Source organism: Mirounga leonina, unplaced genomic scaffold (genome assembly GCF_011800145.1).
Source record: "Mirounga leonina isolate KUSES-001 unplaced genomic scaffold, KU_Mleo_1.0 Mir_175, whole genome shotgun sequence".
NCBI classification, from domain to species: domain Eukaryota; kingdom Metazoa; phylum Chordata; class Mammalia; order Carnivora; family Phocidae; genus Mirounga; species Mirounga leonina.
In genome coordinates this window covers 2,491,614-2,513,601 of record NW_023270453.1, presented here as the reverse complement: position 1 = coordinate 2,513,601, position 21,988 = coordinate 2,491,614, and the positions used below count along the sequence as shown (strand labels likewise).

At 40.2% G+C, this 21,988-nt stretch overlaps 1 protein-coding gene across 1 annotated transcript in view; it reads left to right on the top strand.

The window, feature by feature from the left end:
* The window catches only part of PLXDC2 (plexin domain containing 2), a 459,765-nt gene extending 446,289 nt beyond the window's left edge, over positions 1-13,476 (top strand). The window contains exon 15 of the mRNA XM_035021516.1: positions 3,546-13,476. Within this exon, the coding sequence (XP_034877407.1) occupies positions 3,546-3,662 (117 nt within the window). The 3' untranslated portion in view covers positions 3,663-13,476. The remainder of the gene's footprint in view (positions 1-3,545) is intronic.
* The last annotated feature ends 8,512 nt before the right edge of the window (positions 13,477-21,988 follow it).

Sequence of the window (21,988 nt, the reverse complement as noted above, 5' to 3'; positions counted from 1 at the left end):
TTTGTACCATGTTAGGAAGCTTCACTTCCCAGCATTTTTGTACTTTCTATTTTGAGTACCTCTGTGATGAGCTCACAAAGTACATGATAAACATTACCAGTAATCCTCCAATCTTTCACCTAAGACAGAAAATTATTAATTAATAATTATGACTTACTAACAGAATACTAAAGTTGCTAGTTATATTTTTAAGACCGAAATAAAATTGGAACCATGTTCACAAATTTCACATGAGTCGTACACAAACCACTGAATTTTAAGAACCAATTTTTATAGTAAGGAGAATTAACTTTGGAAGTAAGTAGATCTCATTTTAAATCTTGGCTCTGCCATTTGCTAGCTTTATGGGTTTATGCAAAATATAAATGATTGACTTGTGCATTTTAATGAGATTATATAAGTAAAGTGCCTAGTATAAAGCATGAAATACAGCTAAGAGCTTAATAAAATACAACTTTTACAAGAATCATCATCATCGTTCTCATCAACTATGCTCCTTTTTATTTAAAACAAATGTTTAATTGGATAGATTTGACCTGTAACACTGTATAAATTTAAGTTGTACAGCATGTTACTTTGATACATTGATATAATAAGGTTGCAACATTATTATCACATTATATACTTATAGTACAATAGTACTGTCTATATTCAATATACTGTGATCTCTGTGGCTCAATACTCATTTCGGGTCTGTACCCTGAAACACCATGGTTTTATCCCTCCAGCCCCCATCTCCTGTTAACCACCATTTAATTGGTTTTTTTAACATGTTTGACCTTTGTAGATTCCATATATAAGTGCTATCATATAGTACTTGTCTTTCTCTGACTTATCTCGCTTAGCATAATATGCTCAAAGTCCAGCCATGTTGTTGCAAATGGCAGAATATCCTCCTTTTTCATGGCTGAGTAACATTCCATTGTGTATATGTACAGCTTTTTTATCCATTTATCCATTGGTGGGCATTTGGGTTGTTTCCAAATCTTAGCTATTGTGAATAATGCTGTGTATAATGCTGTGATTAACATGGGGGAGTGCAAAGATCTCATCAAATTCCTGTTTTCATTTCCCTTGGGTATATGCCCAGAATTGGAATTGCTGGATCATATGGCAGATCTCATCAAATTCCTGTTTTCATTTCCCTTGGGTATATGCCCAGAATTGGAATTGCTGGATCATATGGCAGATCTATTTTTAACTTTTTGAAGAACCTCCATATGTTTTCCACAGTGACTGGACTAATCTACATTACCACCAGCAGTGGATAAGGCTTCCCTTTTCACCATATCCTCGCCAGCACCTGTTGTTCCTTATTTTCTTTCTTTTTATTTCTTTCTTTTTCTTTCTTTCTTCCTTTTTTCTTTCTTTCTTCTTTCTTTCAATTCAATTATCCAACATATAATGCATCATTAGTTTTTTTTAATTTTATTTTGTTATGTTATGTTAATCACCATACATTACACCATTAGTTTTTGATGTAGTGTTCCATGATTCATTGTTTGCATATAACACACAATACTCCATTCAGTATGTGCCCTCTTTAATACCCATCACCAGGCTAACCCATCCCCCCCATCCCCTTCCCCTCTAGAACCCTCAGTTTGTTTCTCAGAGTCCATAGTCTCTCATGGTTCATCTCTCCCTCCGATTTCCCCCCCTTCATTTTTCCCTTCCGGCTATCTTCTTTTTTTTCTTTAACATATAACCCTTATTTTCTTGATGATAATCTGCACACCTTTTTAAGTCACTGACGGCACAGTGTCTTTATGTGCTGGGTTGTCAATTAGGGCTAGTTCCCAGGGCTGTACTTGCCAGCTGGATGGCAGGCGGGCCTTGGAAAGGTGGAGATTTGGCGCAAAGACTTAGTGGTGTTACTTGACTCAGAGAAGGACTAGGGCAGCTGTGCCTTCAAAAGCCCAACTGTGAAGTAACTGAAACCAAAGTGGGAGTTCTAAATAGTGAGCATGGTGGCATATTGGCATTTTTCCACCGACAGGAGTGATCATGAGTTATAGTGCTCAGCTCCCTAAAAATGCTCAGTGTATTTCCATTGATGATGATTTTTAGTTCCACCAAAGACACACTATTTGCTATTTAGCCCTCTCTTTGTTTTAACTTCTTTTCCTGGAAAATAAGGATAATTGAGTTTTTCAAATACACCATGGACTTAATCAGCTAATAAATATAAAACATTCTGACCACATAATGTTATACAGGCAGTAAATAATATTATTAATAGTCAGAATGTAATTGCTTCAATAGTATTTTTCTAGAAAGTAGAGCTCATACTCACTCCTTCCTGATGTGAAAACTCCTCTACACCCATTAATCATTGCCTGTGGGATGGAATTAGCAAATCTAGAAGGTTGCCAAATGCCAGTTTATCTACACTGATATTTAACATTTTTCACATTAAAATTCTTCCGATAGAAATAAATTTTGGACAGAAATAAACTTTCCTCAGTACTCATTGTCTCATATACTACAAAATTACAGAGACTCTGATAAATAAAGCAATACTTCTAGTGTTGCTGGGGCCATGAAAATGCATTTTCATATCAGTACTTCTATTTGTAAATCACAGGAGGTTTGTCTGATGGACAGAGTGCTGGGGAGAAGTGCGCTTCTTTTGTCAGAATAAATAACCTGTATTTTAGGACCAGTGTCTCCTTGTGCCATTATTTAGTTCATAGGCTGGAGATTGTCTCTGCCCTCTGATGTTTGATTCAGTTTTCAGGGCATGACATCTGTTAACTTTCAAGCCCAAAAAGTCCTGTATGGGAAGTCTCAGCCTAATACGTAATTTCTTAAGATAGTAAGTGATTTTTCTTTCAGTTTGCTTACTAAAAAGTCTAGTGCCTAATTTGAGACACGCTTCTAAGAACTGTGCAGAATTGTATGGCCTTACATTTTTGAGTGAATTAATAAATAAGATGAAATGATACTATTTTCTAGAGAAGAGGAAATGTCAGTGGCTATATATTCAGAAGACTTATTTTTTGCTAAATTCATTTTTTCCAAGTTAGACACTTATAGAATCTTTTAGACAAAAGTATGCAGAAGGCATAAACTGTGACTTTGAGAAGCTCTCACTCCCATGGGGCCACTATGGCAAACGGGCTGTCCCCTGAGAGGTGCTAATAATGCCATAATGAAGATGCAGGCATGGGGCTTTGAGCATGTGTAATTCCAACTGTGGTAGTAATGTGAGATAATGTATTACTAAATTTAACTCAGAAGTTACTCTAAAATATTTGGCAAATACTGGGGCCCCTGGTTAGCTCAGTGGGTTGGGCGTTGGACTCTTGGTTTCGGCTCAGATCGTGATCTCAGGGTTGTGGGATCCGGCCCCATGTCAGGCTCCGCGCTCAGCAAGGAGTCAGCTTGAGGATCTTCTCTCCCTCTCCCTCTGCCCCCGCCCCCCCGCCCCCTCTCCGCTGCTGACACGCTCTCTCTCCCAAACAAGTCGATGAAGGGAGATATATTTTTTTATGATATGACCATCACTCTGGGATTCATTATTTTTGCATTTTCTGTTTCAGAGACGCCCAAGCAGATGGCCTGCAATGAAGTTTCGAAGAGGCTCCGGTCATCCTGCCTACGCCGAAGTTGAACCAGTTGGAGAGAAAGAAGGTTTCATTGTATCAGAGCAGTGCTAAAATTTCTAGGACAGAACAGCACCAGTGCTGGCTTACAGGTGTTAAGACTAAAAATTTGCCTATACCTTTAAGACACACACACACACACACACACACATACGCACGCACGCATGCACACACACACACACACGAAGGAGCCCTAAGCTGCTGTAGCCTGAAGGAGATGAGATTTCTGGACAAGGCCAGCCCTGGAAGGGTAAAAGAAAAACTAAAACTCATCCAAGGTACCACTGACCATTGAACATACAATTCCCTAGTGGAATACCGTTTTATAGTTCACTCAGAGCATCTCCTGTGGACTTAGCAGAAGTATGACAAGATGACAGTGCAATTGGCTTAGGTGCAGGGTTGCAAAGGGATAGAGAACAAACAATAATAATAAAGCTTTAGTTCATGAGGGATCTACGCCTTTGGTTCAAATATTCTTCTCTGATGTCTCAAAGATAACTGTGTTCCAAAGCCTAAACCTTTTCTCTCAAAAGAGCAATGATGAATGTTTCAAGATTGCTAAGAAAAACAGCTCATGCAGGAGCAAAAAACAAACCTAAAATAAGAGGGTTTTCTCTCTTTCCACCAGACACGTGGCGAAAGGATTTTGTTTTTCTGGTCTAGATCCACTTGTTCCGACAAGTTCATTATTCTACAGAATGAATCTTTTATCTGTGCCTCCTTCTCCCTTGTTAATGAGTGTCCTTCCTATGGGCTGTGGCAGAATTGCCACACTCTTGGCTAAGGATTAGGAGAGAGGGAGAGGCAAAGGAGATTTCCGGTTCTCCTGCCTCGGAATAAAACACTTCATTTTTTTTTTTTTTTTTTTAAGATACATTGCCTCCGTTTTCCCAACTATGAAATCCTATGAAGCCACAGTTGCTCTTGGCTGAAGGAAACAATACAAAGAGTCCCTTAATCGTTTTTGAAGCAAAAACATTAAGGGAGTCTAAACATACATGGGGGGAGGGTTTTGGGGTGGTTTTTTTTTTCCTTTTTACTTTGTGCTGTTTCAGTACTTAAGGCCCATGTCATTGTCAATTCCTGTCTAAGAAGCCATTCAAGTCAGCATATCCCTGGTGATAAAAAAGGATGAAAGAACCCTGCTGAATCATACAGTAATTTTCTTTAAAGCACATAGTAGTTACATAAATATATATATAAATATATTTTTGTTTATAACTAACACAAGGCAGGCTCTTGTGACTCAAAGAGTGCATTTGTCATCAAGACAAAACAAATGCGAGATGCATTACTGCATACTTCCATAGAGTTGTAAAATAATCCTTAATATTAGAATATTTTTATGTCCCTTAGCAAAAGTGGTTCAATCAGTCGCAGTGCTGATCATTTTCCTGCCTATTTGAGCCACTCTTTCATTCCTATCAACCCCTTCCCTCCCTGGCTAAAGAAAGCAGATGCAAAATGCTCCTTAAATGGATCTGTCATTTTGCCCCGTAATCACCATCCAGATTTCAAAACTTCTCCACGAATGAGGAAAGGAAAGGCATGGCTTGAGGAGGAAAGTGGTTAATACGTATACCGAGCTCCCAACATTTAAATTCAGGTCCTGTGTGTACAAGTTCATCAACATCTCGACGCATGAAACTGACATCCTGTGCCCAGATGCTGTAGATTCTCCTAGGGCACAGTGTCCAACATTTGCAGATTCAGGTATCAGGAAGCAGAGATGTCTTATAAGCAGCACTTTACTAACAGCTTGGCATCTGTACACAGTGTCTACATTGAACAACATCAGTCTACTAACAGAGTATCCTATGTTATCTTCACAGTTGTCTGACGTAAACTAGTACCGTCTTCAATCACGTATATTTTGCCTTACATTTTTAAATACCTGATGAGGTTAGTAATTTTTTCCTAACCTACTTAGTTAAAAATTGAAAAAAAAAAAAAAAAACAAAACCTGACAAGCAAGGCGATTGAAGGATGTGATGACAATCTCTCTGCTATATCTGCATTCAGTTTATATGAAATATCCCAACTTATTTCTTGTGGAGTAGGTTTGGTCAGATTAGCAATAACCAAATGACTTGCCAATGTAACTGGTGCAACTGGTATTCTACAAAGACATAAGGAACACATAGACGATTCCTTTTAGGATAAGATGACGCTTCTCCCACTAGCTCTTGTGATAGGTGTGGCTTCCAATAGCAGTTGATTGACAGTTATATAAATCTTGTATATATATCCAACTCCTTACACAATTCTTTGAAGTCGTAATGTTGTCTTTCTTCCCTTCAGAGCTCATATTCCACTTTCTATTAAAAGAATTGACAATTCTGGAAACAAACGAACAAGACATAAAACTGAATTGTTCAGTGAACTAAAGCACCTAGTAATAGGGAAAACTTTTTGGAAGTGTGAGAACACTTCCTAACAAAAGTAGGAGTTAAAGACGGTGAAAAGTTTCTGCTATATATGAATCTTTTAGTGGTAAGGAGAAAGGCTGGCTAATCCCTTTTTTTTTTTCATGAAATTTTGACTCTATTTTATATTTCTGGTTTGTTGCTGGTGCCCATTTACTGCAAAGGAAGAGCAAACGTACACCATGTTTCTAGAAATTCAGAATGGGCATTGATGCTTTGGACTTTACATACATTATATATTAGAAGGGGTGCATCTGTACATTACTTAAATACTATGAACACAGTAGAGAGAGGATAACAATTTTAAAAATTAAGAACAGCAAAGAAACACATACAGACTTCTGAAGAAATCTGATAAATGGTGCTACAGAGGAAATAATATTTGGTGATTAGGTAAAGGTATAAATGTCAAGAAAAATGTCTTAAGCCAACCAGATGGCATGGACCACAACGTTGGTTGTTTATGAAGTGTTTAGATTTCAAGATACACTAACAAACAGAAAACTAAAGATCAATAATAAAGTACAGTTTACTCCCATTATTATTTTAGTTTGAGATACCTAGAGCATTTGCTGATCTCTCTCACATGGAGCTTCTAGAGTTGTTCTGTCCAGTATCCTATCCACTAGCCAAATGGGGCTATTTAAATTTAAATTAATTAAAATTAAATTTAAATTAATTAAAATTAAATTTAAAAAAACCCTCAGCTCTTCAATCACTAGACACATTTTGAATGCTCGATGGCCACATGTGGCTTGTTGGCTTCCATATTGGACAACAAAGAACATTGCCATCATTGCAGAAAATTCTTTTATACAGTGCTGTAGAGTAGAGGTCTTTCCTTTTAATTCCCTCTCCTTGAATAAAAAGGAGAAGGAAGAAAAAGAGAAGATTTCATAGTTCTTGGGCATATTTAAGTGTTTTTGATTTCAAAGAGGCAGCATGCTATAATGAAAAGAATACCAGCTGACACAGCTTTGAGTCTCCACTATGTTATCTTGGGAAAATCACTTTAACTTCCATGAGTCTCAATTTACAGTTTTGGAAAATAAAAATATTTTTGTTCTGTCTCCGTTGTAAGGTTATTATTATGCAGATTGACTAAATGTAGAGATGTACAGGCTTTTAAAACCTTACATCAATGTAACCCATATAAAGCACAGCCTTGGTCCAGTCTCAGCACAAATTTGCATTCAGATGAAGAAAAGTCCACCAATCCTAAAAGCATTCAAAGGCAAGTCGATAAAAAATTTTCTTAAGAAAATGCCAAAGGAAAAATTGCTCAATTTTTCCCCATCTTAATATTTTCTCTTAGTATTTCCCCTCTGTCATGTCTCTCCCAACTTTGACTCCTCCCATGACAGAGTCCCTATGTGTGTGCTGCAATTAGTTCAGTTCCTTATTATGTCGAGTCACTGCGTCTCTCTAGTTTCTTGTGATTTCCCAGTTTACTCTTCACAGCAAAGGGAGGCCCAGGGGCTGAGCAGCAGGCTTCTCTTTAGAAGGAAATACCTCAAGCATAAATAATTTCAAATATTTATTGTATCCCTGTGACACAAACATAAGGGGCTGCCTTATTAAAATATAAAAATACATGGAACTCAGTTTCTGAACTGTAAAAATTTGCAAATGCAAATAAGAGGATGACTATTCTTTTAAATTATACTAATATGCAGATAATATATATTCTGATTAGTATAATTTATTAGTTTCTGGGGCCAAAAGTTCTTACATTATTACCTGTCCTGAAGGAGTGTCAACTTGGTTATGTCCTCTAGTGTCTGTTGCCCATTTGAGAAAAAGTTTTGCTAGAATCCATGCCTTGATTCAAGGAACTTTCCTTCCATGATAAGAAATTAATATTTAAATAAGACTAAGAAATCAATCCTGTTGTTACGGTTTCTTCCTCCTGTGAAATGTTATTTTGCTTGGCATTTCTTCAGGCATTTTTCAGATACTTTATTACAATGAGCTTTATTTAATTAAATTAATTAATTAATTAATACTTTATTTAATTCCCAAAGATTGCTCTAGCTCTTACTTTCCCATCCCACACCATGTTTTGGCATCAGCATCCATATGCCAGAATCATGGCAGGTCATCTAACCCAAGCTCTTCATTTTACAGATCAGAAAATTGACTCCCGGAAAGATATGGTAATTTTCCCAGTGTCAGAATTGGGTCTTGAACTTAAAACTCCCAACTGGTAATTTCTGTTACCATTTTTCTTGCCTGCACCCTTTCATCAGCAGTTAAAGCCAACCCCAACCAAGCAGCTTAGAAGGCACAGTCCGTCTGAAGGCTAACTGTATCTGTAGTATTGACTCTTCTTATAATATAGAACTTTGGACCAGTCTTCTTCTATATGTTCATAAGAATAGTACCATCTTTATGACAACCAGTGATTTCAAGTTCTAACCATTACAGTGTCTTTGGTTTTGCATGCCCCTCCCACCCCTACCTGGTGCCATCTGTCAGCAACACTATTTTTAGTCATTTAAGATTGTTCTACCTTTGTTTCATTTCTTCCCAAATATATCTGAAAACTAAGAATCTTCATAGGTTATTTTCTTACGACATATATAATCACAAGTTTTATTTGCTTTTGAAACCATTTGAAAAAACCCCAGGAAGGTTTTTTGAGCAAATATTATGAGGTCTGTGGCATTACCTATTACCTTGTGTTTATAAAGCACTTTACATTTCGTGGAGCACTTTGACTCATTCCTTTTTTTGTTCACTCATTCAGCCACTCAGTTTACTTAAATATTTATTGAGCACCTACTGGAACCAAGTTCCTGTGCTGGATCTGTGGTATATAGTGATAAATACAAATAAGAGATCAGGCAGGTCAACTGATAATTGTAATATGATGGAATCCTCAAGCACAACTTTGCAAGGAGGTGGGATCAATATTACTCTATCCAATTTCCAATTCCAATTGTCTATTAAACTTAGATAGAGAACTATCAAGTATTTGCCTAAAGAATGTTTCAGAAATACGATACATCATTGCACATCAGTGCTGTTTGCTCTGTTTAAATGGTTTGTAAATTTCATTCACAGGAACAAAAGTGACTCATCCAAAGTTGTCCCAGACCCAGAAGGACTTCCCAGATCACTTGGACTTTTTCTGACTAGATGTAACAGTTCACTTTCTTGTACCAATATTTTCTGAACGTTCAACATCATAGTTTTAAGGTATTCCAGAAATACCAGTGTGTCAAAGAAGCATTTGCACTTTAGGTGTGTGTGGTGGTTATGTCACTTATTAGACTGCCTCAGGCTTTCTCAACCTCGGCACTGTTGACATTTGGGGTCCCCTAATTCTTTGTCAGAGGGTGAGGTGGAAATAGTCCCGTGCATTGTAGGACGTATATGGCAGCTTCCAGGCAGCTTCCATTGACTTTATGCCAGCAGTGTTCGCACACACACACACACACACACACAGACTGTGACAACTGAAGATGTCTCCAAACATTGCCGAATATCCCCGGATTGGGATGGGGAAAGCTACCGGATTATCTAACGAGCAAAATACATCAGAAGAAAAAAAAAATGTTTCTCTTTCCCTTAAGCTTTATGATAGATAGGGTTTTTGTTTTTTATTTACAATAAGACTTGGAATCATAAACTCTATGAATTAGAAGGGACTAAAAAGTCACCGGTTCAATTACAACCCACCATCATCCTTATCTATTTCCCCATCTCTCCATTTTACAAATTTATTGGGAGAAGATCAGAAGATTGATTATCTCCAGAAACTTGGAAATTGGCTGTTTCCTAGTGAGAGATAAGTCTGTTCGGTAATTGTGCTTTGCTGCTAGAATAGTAGCTGTTGTGATGTTAGCTTCAGAGTGGAGACTTGGGGTCATACAACTTCGGTATCACAGACTGCTCTGAGGAGTTTTCTTTTGGTCATTTGACACTTCTACAAGTCTTGGTCCTTCATCTTTGCCTTCAAAATATGCATGGAAGTTGAAGTTTGGTACATCTAATCTTAAGTATATCTGGATGAGCTTTCTATTTCTGATATTCTGTTATTTTTATTTCTATATCTGATTTTTTTATTGCCCTTCTAGAAGGAAAGATGGACTGTCTCAAGAAACTGAGAATTGGAAATTTCCGAGTCGGGATATTTAAATCTGTCAAGCCAAAGTTCCTAATGATTTGATGTGCCTTGTGTCAGTTTTCCCATTGGGTCAGTGATTTCCTGTGGGTAACTGTGAATCAAGTCAGTCACACTTATTGGTGTGCACTTGTTACTGCACCACTTGGAAAACTTGGTGGATTTTTACAAAGACAACCCCTCAGGAATATTCCTAGAAATAACAACAAACCCCCAGCTGGAATATCAGGCCTCCCCTTGATTCCTTTGCTAACACACCAACCCAGATTTTGGGAGCATTCATAACCATTTATTACAAATCGCTACTATGGTGACACAATTGAAAGCCTTGATTACAAAACCCAAGGCTATAGAATATTGAGGAGCTCACACAGAGTGAGCTCTCGCAAAATAATCCAGAAACCAGAAAGCTTCAGCCGAAGAGACCCTCAAGTATATCTCCTCTATCACAGTCCATCGGACAGTTTGATGTTACATAACATTTTGATTAAGCTGATCTTCTAATTTCAGCTGAAATTGGAATGCATCTGCCTGATTATTACCTGACATAACTTTTAAACCATCCACTGCCTACCGCTCTCATGGTGATGATTGCAAAGAAGTAAGATGGTAATTTTTGTAAGATGGTAATTATCCAAGTAAAATCACATAATTTCTTGAATCACTTCTCCCTGACACATTTATGAAGTACATCATCATTGGCTTCTCAATAGCACATTTATTATGAATGACCAAATTATGTCTAGAGAAATAGATGCTCAAAACTTGTTATTATAAGTGAATTTCCAGATCACTGTTGACACTAAAAGATTCTGTGACTTTAAATCCAGAATAAAAGGCTGGGTGGGGGGGGAATAATTTAAATCATATGCTCCTCCTCATCTTTTTCTATTTTCTAAAATTTACTAACATTTGAGGATTACTAAAAAAAAATCTAATGGAATAAAGCAAAAAATTTTAAGTTGGCAGATAGTGATATATTTATTTTGATTCTGGTTGAAAATTTCAGTGACTTCTCTCATTCCCACTGGCGTGTTATTTTTTTAAAAGAATCTCTCTTTTCCCTAGCATTACAAAAACTATATATTCATGACCAAAATGTTACTTATTGATCATGCAGCTATAAACCTTTGTGCCTGTTGCATAGATACATAGTATGAAATTCATTTTAGAGGTTTGCTATGTGGGGAGAGGTATAAACATAGTAGTGGGTGGGTGGATACGATTCACGGAAAAATTGAAATACACAAAATTCGAGCAGAATTTTCATCTTCTTCAGAGCAATGTACAGATCAATAGGAGATGAAGATCAGCTCAAAATTAGGTCATTCAGACATTCAGACACTGAGGCACAGATCCTGCAAGTTATCCTAGGAAACAGGTGATATACAGAAAGTCAAGGATGTCCCCAATTAATTTAAAACTCAACCATTATCCACCTGTACTTCTCCTATGGCACAATCCTAAAATGATGAAGGCTCAGGAGGGGCCTTCCTGCTCCAGGAAATTGGGTTCCTTATGGTCAAATAAGGACCAAAAAGAGGCTTTTCCGTTTATCTCCTTCTGACTTATAAGGCATGTGCTTTTGTCCCCTTGTGCCAGAGACCATGAGAAAGCCAGCCATACAGAGGAAATAAAATACAATAAAGAGAAAATAAATTTTCCTGAGGAAACGAGAAGAAAGGGTACTTTCAACTGTGGACCCATAGCTGAATCTCTGTGAAGTTCGACCATCTCGGGACCAGATTCATGTACTATTATCTAGACACATGGTCAAGTCCAAGCAACCGTTTTTAAGGTGGTTTGAACAAAAACATGCTCAGATTGTCATATTTATAGCAGAGAAATAAAACCCCACATTCAGTGTCCTCCACCAGGCTACTCGGAAAAATACCATCAAAGTGAAGTCAGAGCTTTCCTTGCTGAGACCTATTAAAATCATTTCAGGGAAATTAATTAATGTTCTTTAGACACAGACATTTTGTGTACATTATAGCGAAATCTCAGAGCCCTAGCTGAGAAGGGGAAAGTCTTTTCATAGGCTGATCAAAACAAATCTCTCATTTGCCTCATTTGAGGCGTTTGGACCGTGCCTGGGAAGTACATTATTTTCAGGGGGGAAAAAGAGACAGCCTTTTTTGCATGCCAGCTGGGATCACGGGGACTTCCAATGCCAGGAATTTACTACTGTTTCTGGTAATTCTGCTTGTAGCCCTCTGCAATGTCCAAGTGTGAAAAGAGAAGAAGCTGGGCACCCGCGGGGCTGTCTGTGTTTTATGCCAGTTGCACCAGCACACAGAATATTTGTAAATGCATTTCAAAGTGGGTATAATTGTACCCTTTGTCAGAATCACAAAGCTCACTGCAGTGTTCCTGAAAGAGAACACTGCGGGGAGAATCTGACCCTCTAAACCCAGTCAACCCCCTACAAAAGGAAAAGACTGTGTGGGTGAGCACAGCACATTGCAACTTTGTTTCTCACTGTTTTTCCAAAGCCCTGTACTCACATCTAGGATGTGTCTTTCAGGTGAAGGTGAATTTTGCAGAGGTTTTCCAAAACTTCGCTTTAATCCAGGGTTTGGAAAACTGAGCCCTTGAAATTTACTCCAGTCTCTGGGCATCATTCATATTTCCTCTGCTGTGTCAGTGAGACATTCTGAGCCCTACATTCTTCCACGACCAAATAACCTACACATACTTCCCGATGACCTCACGCTTGACGTACCTGAACCTGCAAATGTAAGAATGATTGTACATGAATTTGCACTATTGGTGTCTAGTAGCAGACGAGGGGTAACCTTTACTGAAACCGACAGTTTAAATTCAAGAATTCAGATGCTATGTACTTCTGCAAGCTTCCTGATTATTTTCACTGTAAGATTAAGTATCTAAGTTTGAATGTATTTCCCTTACAGTTCATTCATTTGCCATCTCTTTCACCTGGGGATCGTTATGATTCCAATAAGTCATTAAAGTTTTCCTCACACAGCTACTTAAACCAAGTTTTTCTGCAACTCTAGCTCTGCTTACAGTAGGTGGGGAATCTTCATTTTTTTTTCCCTAGTAAAAATGTTGTAAGAAAGCCAGTGTATCGACTGCCATGGTGACACAGTTCATCCTAAAAGGTCTGGAAGCTGGTGGTGACCAAATGTTATCTGTGTTGTCTCTGCTGATTGCTATTTTCAGAATTAAATCCTGTTTTTCACTTCCGGTTGGAGTCAACGAATTGGGGATGGAAGAAGGGGGGAAGGGAAGAGTTTGTGTAATACCGCTGTCATATTTGACTACATATTAAAAACAATAAATGATCGTTTTGTTTTAATTTCTTAAATATTTTATCCTGGTCTTTCAGTGTACTTCTGTTTCCTTCCCACTGTTAGTTTTGAAACATTTTACTTATTATGGAAGAAAAACGTGCAGCATGCAGAGCCGCGGGCTAACAACATGGTAGAAAACCCTCTTGCTTTTAAACCTGTCCTGATACCACCTAGAGCGAGCTGGAGAAAAGGAAGGACCTAGAATGTCACAATGTGCAGCTGGGTGGAGGCTTGGTTCCTGCCCCCGACCCTCAAAGCACAGAGGCCCTGGTTGAGTTCTAGATCAGGGGATCAGGCAGGTGGGACTTAGCTGCTGGTTGAACTCTTAGTACTAGAATCAGTCAAGGTGCTTCCATTCAGCTCTTGCCTTTGTCGCTAGTATTCCATCCCCCTTGTTCCAAACTGGAAATGATGGTACCTATTTCTCCAGGGGCTTTGGGATGTGTCCCTCAGCTAATGTATGTACAACATCTGAAGAGAAATGTTCTGAATTCCAAAGATCCTTTCCCTGTTTCCTCATCCACCACTCCTGAACCACCCTTTGCACAATCCCAGGAATGCACCGGCCTGAACCCAGGACCAGGAAGCAAATGCTGGAAGCTGCTGTGGGGGATCCCAGTCAGTGGCATTTCTCAAGCCACTATATGGCTTGATTTTTCAAGTCTTACCTCTGTATGGATCTTTTGGACTGTACTGATGAAGCTTTGATAACATGGAGTAAATTCAGAACTGCAGTTTTAAATGGTGTGAATTGTCCATAGGATGCCAAAAGGGAAAAATTATTCGTGGAAATCATGCAACTTGCCCTAGCAAGAAAAACATCTAAGCCAGTGTTATGTGTGCCATTTCCTTAAATAAAAAGTGAAAATGTTAAAGAAAAAAATGCTCATGACAATCACTCAGCTTTTAAATTAGCTGTAGATATATGTCTCTTATAACTTTGGAGAGCAGGTGTTCTCCTCACAGATCCCTATTCCAAACCACTCTTTTCAGAATCCGAGCCTTCTGACAGGCAGTTGGGAAATTTTCCCCCTCAGTTGATCTTAACAAATGTTTAATGTCTAATCTGTGCTAGGCAGTGTGCTTGATTCCAGAGCTACCAAAACAAAGCAAAACAAAAAAACAACGTCCCTGCTTTCAGTTAGCCCACAGCCTAGTGGGGGAGGCAAACATTTAAACAAATATGGCAAATCAAGTATTATAAGTCCCCGGATAGAACTATTTATGTGGTACACTGCAGTCCCAGAGCGGGGAGAGTTTATTATGGATGAAAGAGGTCAGGAGAGCTTCCATAGAGCAAGTGACATCTGAACTTGGTCCAGAAAACGGAGTAGGCTTTCACCAGGGGACAGCACGGGGATACCAGGGAGAGGGTGGCTGTGAGCAAACAGCCGGGCCGGGGCAGGGAGGAGGCTGGAGAGAAGGGAGAGGCCAGAGCATTAAAGCCCTCAATGACGTCCATAGGACCTCACAGTGTATCTTCAAAGCCATAAGTGCACTTGAAAGTTTTGAGGTAGAGGAGCCATATAATCCCACTCTTCTAGAAAGATCACCCTAAAGGCGAAGTGATGGGTGAATTGCACGGGAGAAAGCAGAGAGACCATTCTGGAAACAACTGCTTAGGTCTGGCAACTGTTCCATGACTATAATTCTTTCTTAGTTTCCAGATCTTAGCTTCCATGTCTTTGGTCATCTCCCAAGCCCATCAGCAAGTGTGAAATGCCCACTTCCCCTGCAGCCACCCCTTCCAGCAAATTATACATTCCCGTTCTATTTCCCAAGGAAATAGCACAACACCATCTGATACGCTTTCACGTGAAATCAGCGGCACCTGCCTGGTTGTACCCAACTCTTCCAACAACAAGAACACCCTTCTCCATCTTCTAAAAGTCCCAGGAAACCCAGACAACCAAGACTGCCTGAGGTAGAGGTTAAATTTCCTCAGGGTTGAGGATAACATGGGAAAAGGACAGATATCGTCAATTTCCTTATGGTCAAGATAGACTTAATTATTAATTCAAGTATTTGAGGTTTGAATTTAAGGTGTTGTCCCTGAAATAAATGAGCAAATGATTTTTTATAAAGATTTATTTATTTATTTGAGATAGAGCATATTGCGGGGAGGGGCAGAGGGAGAGGGAGAGAGAATCTCAAGCAGACTCTGCACTGAGTGCAGAGCCCAACGTGGGGCTCGATCTCACGACCCCACGATCATGACAAGAGTCAGATGTTTGACTGAACCACTCAGGTGCCCCCAAATGATATTTTTAACATTAATAGTTAACCCATGGAGTTATCCTTAGAATTAATGAATTAGTAAATGCTCGGTCAGGACTATCCGTGGTTATTAGGAAGCTCAGCAAATCCAAATTACAGAAAGGAATTGGAAAGATCAAATGATTTCAGAGGCCAGTGGGGATCCGAGGCATGATGAAGCTTCCAGCATGGTTACAGTCCAATGTCAGGAAAGGGCAGAACTAGATCTCAGATCCAGTGGGGAAGCAATCGGTCAAAATGGACCAAAACTAAAGACAAAGCCTCAGAGATTTGAAGCAGTTCATAGCAAGACGATTTCAATGCAAACTGCCTCTGCATAATTTGAGAGTCCATGGAGTATTTCAGAGCTGTCCAAGGAAGCAGATAAATACCTGATTTAGTCATCGGGGAAACTATGAAGATGTCCATCATAAAGGAGGTTCTGCGTTTAGAGACCTTGGCTTTCCAGCTTAAGTGTGTTCTCAATACAGGAGAGAGGAGCTTGGGCCTTGGAGATGTAAGGAGCTGGTGGAACAGAAGCCAACAGTTTTGGGATACTCCCGTATGCCACCCTTTACAGGTAACCACATTTCACACACGCACCCTACTACCCGGGGGCTTAGCACGAATACAAGAAGGTCAGATGAGAGTGCAGGGTAGAGAAAAGATAGAATTTCTGACTGGAAACCATTGCCTTAGCTGGTTCTGATTACCCCGATCCAGACATTCAGAAATGTCATCTACTCTTCTGCTTCTTCAAGTCTAAATGAAGGGCCATTATGGTTTTTGGAAATTTCAAAAACGTAATGGAAATTTCAAAAACGTGTCCAAGAGAGAAAACCAAGGAGAATCCCACAGAGTCTGCAAATCTAGGCCTTGTAGGCACCCCACCCCACCCCCAGGAATGGGTTTTTCTTTTCCGTGCGTTGTTATTACTTTAAAGTCACAGGAAATGTGCTTCACCTCCCAGAGTCAATATACTTCACAAAGGTCAGCATCTCTTGATAAATGTTAATTGACCCCTTTTTAATGTGCATTGCTCTTAATAGCTGCAACAAACTTTACTTGCAGCCTTTGAACTTCTACCAGATATTCTCCTGACATTTTTCCTGGTGAACTTTACAACCATTTTCGAGTTGCAGAATAACATTGGGCTTTTTCTCCCCGGATTTCTTTTTACAATTGCAATTTAGATTTCTTTCCCAAAGGATTCAATGTGGTGCAAGCCTTGGTAGAATGTGAAGCGAATCTCTCCTGCTGCATTTTGGTTGTAAGCCTAGAGGATGGGATGCATAAATTATTTTAAATGCCATAGAACCTTGCATCTTATTTCTTTCTCCAATGTTTTAAATCTGCATCAGGATGCCTTGAAGCGAGATACTGAACATGCAAGAACACATCACCAGAAAGACAAATGGCGACTTACAAAAAGGGAACCATCCCTTTCATAAAATGGTGTTCTTTGGAATTTAATTAGATGTCGTTTTCTTGAAGAAAGGTATGTTACTTGAACAAAACCAGCTTTCAGTGGGTTAAAGAGTAGTAAGGCGAAGAAGAAAGGAGCACAGCTGTTAGAACAGTGGTAACAAGAGCTTGGATCTGGCAGGAGACTCCCCAGCGGACCATACACAGTAAACTGGGAGAGAGGGTGTGCATGGAGGGAGAGGGGCAGCCACGTGGACTTTCCTGTGTTTTACTTTATGTCCTGATATGAAGCTTTATTGAGGCACTGGGGTGGGAGTTCACTTACTTCAGACAGACTGCTTCAGTCAGTTTGATTTCCTTGACATAAAACCACAACTGATAAGTGACCTCACAGTCACTGCTCAGAGGCATGAAAACATTCAGTCCCTGCTAAGACAGGAAGGAAGGTCCGGTGGTGACTGCTTTTTGAAACCCTTCTGATAAATGTCAAACCAGGGTCCCCGTATCATCAAGACCTCACTGAGGAGCATCTGCTCTTGGGTTTACATATGTCAGTTTCCTGAGACAAGTCTTTTCTCTGCGCCAGTAATATGAGATCTCAGGTCCACGGATACCTGTCCATGTAGCAATTAAGGGGACAAGCTCTGTGACATCACACGACTGACCTCTCGGGGCCAGATTTCTTCATCTATAAAGGGAGGATTAAAATAGTACTGACTTCCTAAGATTACTGGAACAAATAAATGACCTAAAATATTTTGCTTTGTGTTATGCCATAACACTCAACAAAACTTAGTTGTTATCATTGTTGCTTATGAAAGATGCATTGATTTTGTCCCCAAAATGCTGCCTTAGTCCTTAAGGAGATAAACTTAAGACAAAAAAAAAAAAAGTAGAGAGGAACAATTACCTGGGAAAAAAGACTGGGAAATAAGCCTTTCAAATTGCATGGGAGGAAAACGACTTGCCTTGGAGTCTTCTTACTCATCCTCCCTGAAAGTCTCATTTCTCCCCACATCTAGGGCAGTCTCTTCAGTTTCCTGTTCCAAGAGACTTACCAGAGTGAAAAGGAGGGAGCTTTCAGTCTGAGTGAGGAAAAATAAAATATTAAATAGCAAAATACAATGATAAGCCTAGAGGAAGACCATTTGGTTATAACATTTAAAAAGTTACCTGCCTTTTAAAAAATGTATTCATTTGCTTATTTACAATTTTACAGAAAAATCAGGACCTCTGAGTGTTATTCAAAGAACTATTTTTATATGTCTGCTTCTAAGCAAAATGAGGAACATATTTCCAACATATCTCAAGGTAGCTTTAAATGTAATTCATAAGATGTAACACATTTTAAGCTTGTGCAAACCTGCTTTATACTGATAGACTAAGGCACAGATTCCAGCCCCTGTTTCTACCCACAGAACACCAAATGTGTGGTTGATTGGCTTGTTTCCCACACCAACCAATTCTTCAACTTTCTGGACACCAACTGAGTGTCCTATAATTCAACTCCGTCCTGACACTAACTGCCTGGCGTTAGTGCAGACCCCGAAGGTTAAGGGCTCAGTCCCACCAGACTGTTCACACATCAGACACCAATAGAAAATCCTGAACCACCCAAACTTCTGACAGACCAACTATAAATCAGGGATTCCTACAACCCCCTCCTTGGGTTCGATAATTTGCTAAAGTGGTCCCAGAACTCAGGGAAAGTGGACTACTTACTATTACCAGTTTATCATGGAGGATACATCTCAGAAATAGCCAGTGGAAGAGATGCATAGGGTAAGGTATGGGGCTTCCACGCCCTCTCTGGGTATACCACCCTCCCAAGCATTTTGAAGTGCTCACTAACCTAGCAGCTCCTGAACCCCATTATTTAGGAGTTCTCATGGAGATTCCATTACAATAGGCACCATCAATTAAATCATTCGCCATCGGTGATTAACTTAATTTCAGGCCCCTCTCCCCTCTCTGGAGACCAGGGGTGGTGTTGAAAGTTCCAACTTTCTTATCCTGCCTTGGTCTTTCTGGTGACTGGCCCCCATCCTGAAGCTATCAAAGGGTCCACTAAGAGTCTCCTCCTTAGAACAAAAGACACCCCATATCATTCTTATCACTCAGGAAATGCGAAAGGATTTAGGAGCTCGGTGCCAGGAAACAGGGACAAAGACCAAATGTATATTTCTTGTCGTTCTTCTCAGCCCTAGTGAGTCAGAAACCCTTGCCAATCCTCTCTTCCCCTTCTGCGACACGAGTCTCCCACTTGCCACAACAAGAATCTTTCTGCACAAAGATGGCCATTGCTCAGGAAGCTCCTCACAGCAGATGTCTCTTTGTAATGTGATAGTAGACCCACCTGGGTATAGCAAACAAAACACTTTCAACAGCACACCCTCGCACTGAAGAACTGGATTTCCATTTGCAGTGTATTTTGTTTTGAGGATTTATCCAATGGATATTTACTGATCACCCCTCCAAGAGCCATGTACTATTTTGTGTGCTGGAAATTCAGCAATGTATTTGTTTTACAAATACTCACATACTGTTTTTCTTGTGCCAGGCAGCAATCTAAGCATCTTACAAATATTAAATTATTGAGTTATTATCTTGGGCAGGTGCTCTTACTATTCTCATGTGCTAGAGGCTGAATGTCTATGTTCCCTCAAAAATCACAGGTTGGGGCGCCTGGGTGGCTCAGTTGGTTAAGGGACTGCCTTCAGCTCAGGTCATGATCCTGGAGTCCCAGGATCGAGTCCCGCATTGGGCTCCCTGCTCAGCGGGGAGTCTGCTTCTCCCTCTGACCCTCCCCCCTCTCACGTGCTCTCTCATTCTCTCTCTCTCAAATAAATAAAATCTTCAAAAAAAAAAAAAAATCACGGGTTGAAACCTAAGGCCCAATGTCACGGCATTTGAAGGTGGGAATTTAGGAGGTGAATGAATGGGATTAGTGCCCTTATAAAAGAGACCCCAGGGGCACCTGGTTGGCTCAGTTGGTTGAGCATCGGCCTTCGGCTCAGGTCATGATCCTGGAGTCCCGGGATTGAGTCCCACGTTGGGCTCCCTGCTTGGCAGGGAGTCTGCTTCTCCCTCAGCCCTTCACCCCGCTTGTGCTCTCTCATGCTCTCTCTCCCTCTCAAATAAATAAATAAATAAAATCTTAAAAAAAAAAAAAAAGAGAGACCTGAGAGAGCTCCCCTGCCACTCCCGCCATGTGATGACAGAACCAGAAAACAGCCATCTGTGAGCAGGGGAGGAACGTTCTCACCGGACACCAAATCTGTTGGCACCTTGATCTAGGACTTCCCAGCCTCCAGAACTGTGAGAAATAAATGTTTGTTTGTAAGCCACCAATCTACAGCAGTTAAGATACCGTGTTACAGAAGGGGAAGTGGAGGGACTTAGTGGTTGATCAATCACCCAGTCAGCAGTCACCCAGCAAGTAAGAGGCAGAGACCAGATGCATCCCTGGGTGCTGTGCTCTTGGCCACTACTCTTGGGCTGCCTTTGAGACGGAAGAAAGCAACAGAAATCCCTTGCCCTTATGTGTTTACATTCTAGGGGGGCCAGACAGACAATAAAACAATATCTAGATAATCCTCAATGTAAAAAGTTAGAAAATAAATGCTAAGTGGAAAAATACAACTGAGAAAGGAGATCACAGATGTTAGAGAAGTGAGTTCTCACTTTAAGTAGACATTCAGGAAAGGTAACGTTTGAGTCACGACCTGGGAGTATTTCAAAGGGAACATCAAGTACAAAGGCCACATGGCGGAAACATTCCTGGCGTGTTCAAGAAACGGCAAACATGTCAGAATGGCTTGTGAAGAGTGAGTTAGGTAGAGAGTCAGAGAGAAAAAGGTCAGAGAGAAGATAAGGCCAGTATGATCCCAAGTGAAAGGTGAAACCAGGGGAGAGTCCTGAGCAGTTGTGCGACAAGAGCTGACCTCCAACAGAAAATTACCTGGCTTCCGATGGGACCAGATAGCAGGTAGATTCAGTCATCCAGGTGAGAAGTAACGAACGTGACTTGGGCTGGGGTGGATGTTCTATGAGATTGAAAGGTTTTGTGATGGGGGACATAACACAGCGAGCTTATGATAAAGGGCAGAACTCTATTACTCATATCTGTGAAGGGGAGAAAGCTCCCGGGCAGGGTCGCATGGGGGATTGCAACCAGGGACAAGGTAACAGCTAGCTGGAGCTATAAGAAGGAGCTCATGTGTGACACGCAGGGTGGGGTTAGCAAGGTTTCCATGGGGGCCTTTTTGGCTTGGCTAGTCTGAATAATTTTGCCGGTTCTGGGGCATAGGGGCTCTTGGCAGTTGTCAGATACCCATCCCTGAGGCAGTTAAGGTGCGTGTGCAGTGGTCCCAAATGGGAGAGCCCATTAAGGGAAGTAGCTGAGTGGTGGACTTCATTGGCTGCCTGAGAAAGGAAACAGACCAGACTCTAGCTGGGGCCTCAAAAATGGGTCAGGTGCATTAAGAAGGGGGGGGGAACTATATTACAATGAAGCAATGAAAATGTTGGAAATTGATTGGATCATGGCCACATCTGAAGGGAGAGCCAAGGGCCTGCTGAAGTGTCAGACGTGGAAGGTGAGAAAAAGATGAGTCAACTAGAAGTCCAGGCTTTGGGGCTGAATCTGGAAGAATGGAGTGGCCATTAACGAAGATGAGCAAGACTGAAAAATGAACAAGTTTGTAAAGGAACATTAGAAGCTCAGTGTAGCACATCTTATGTTTGAAATGTCTTTTTTATTTGTGTAAGACATCTAAGTGAAGATGTTGAACAGAAAATGGATTTATGGGTCTGAAGTTCAAA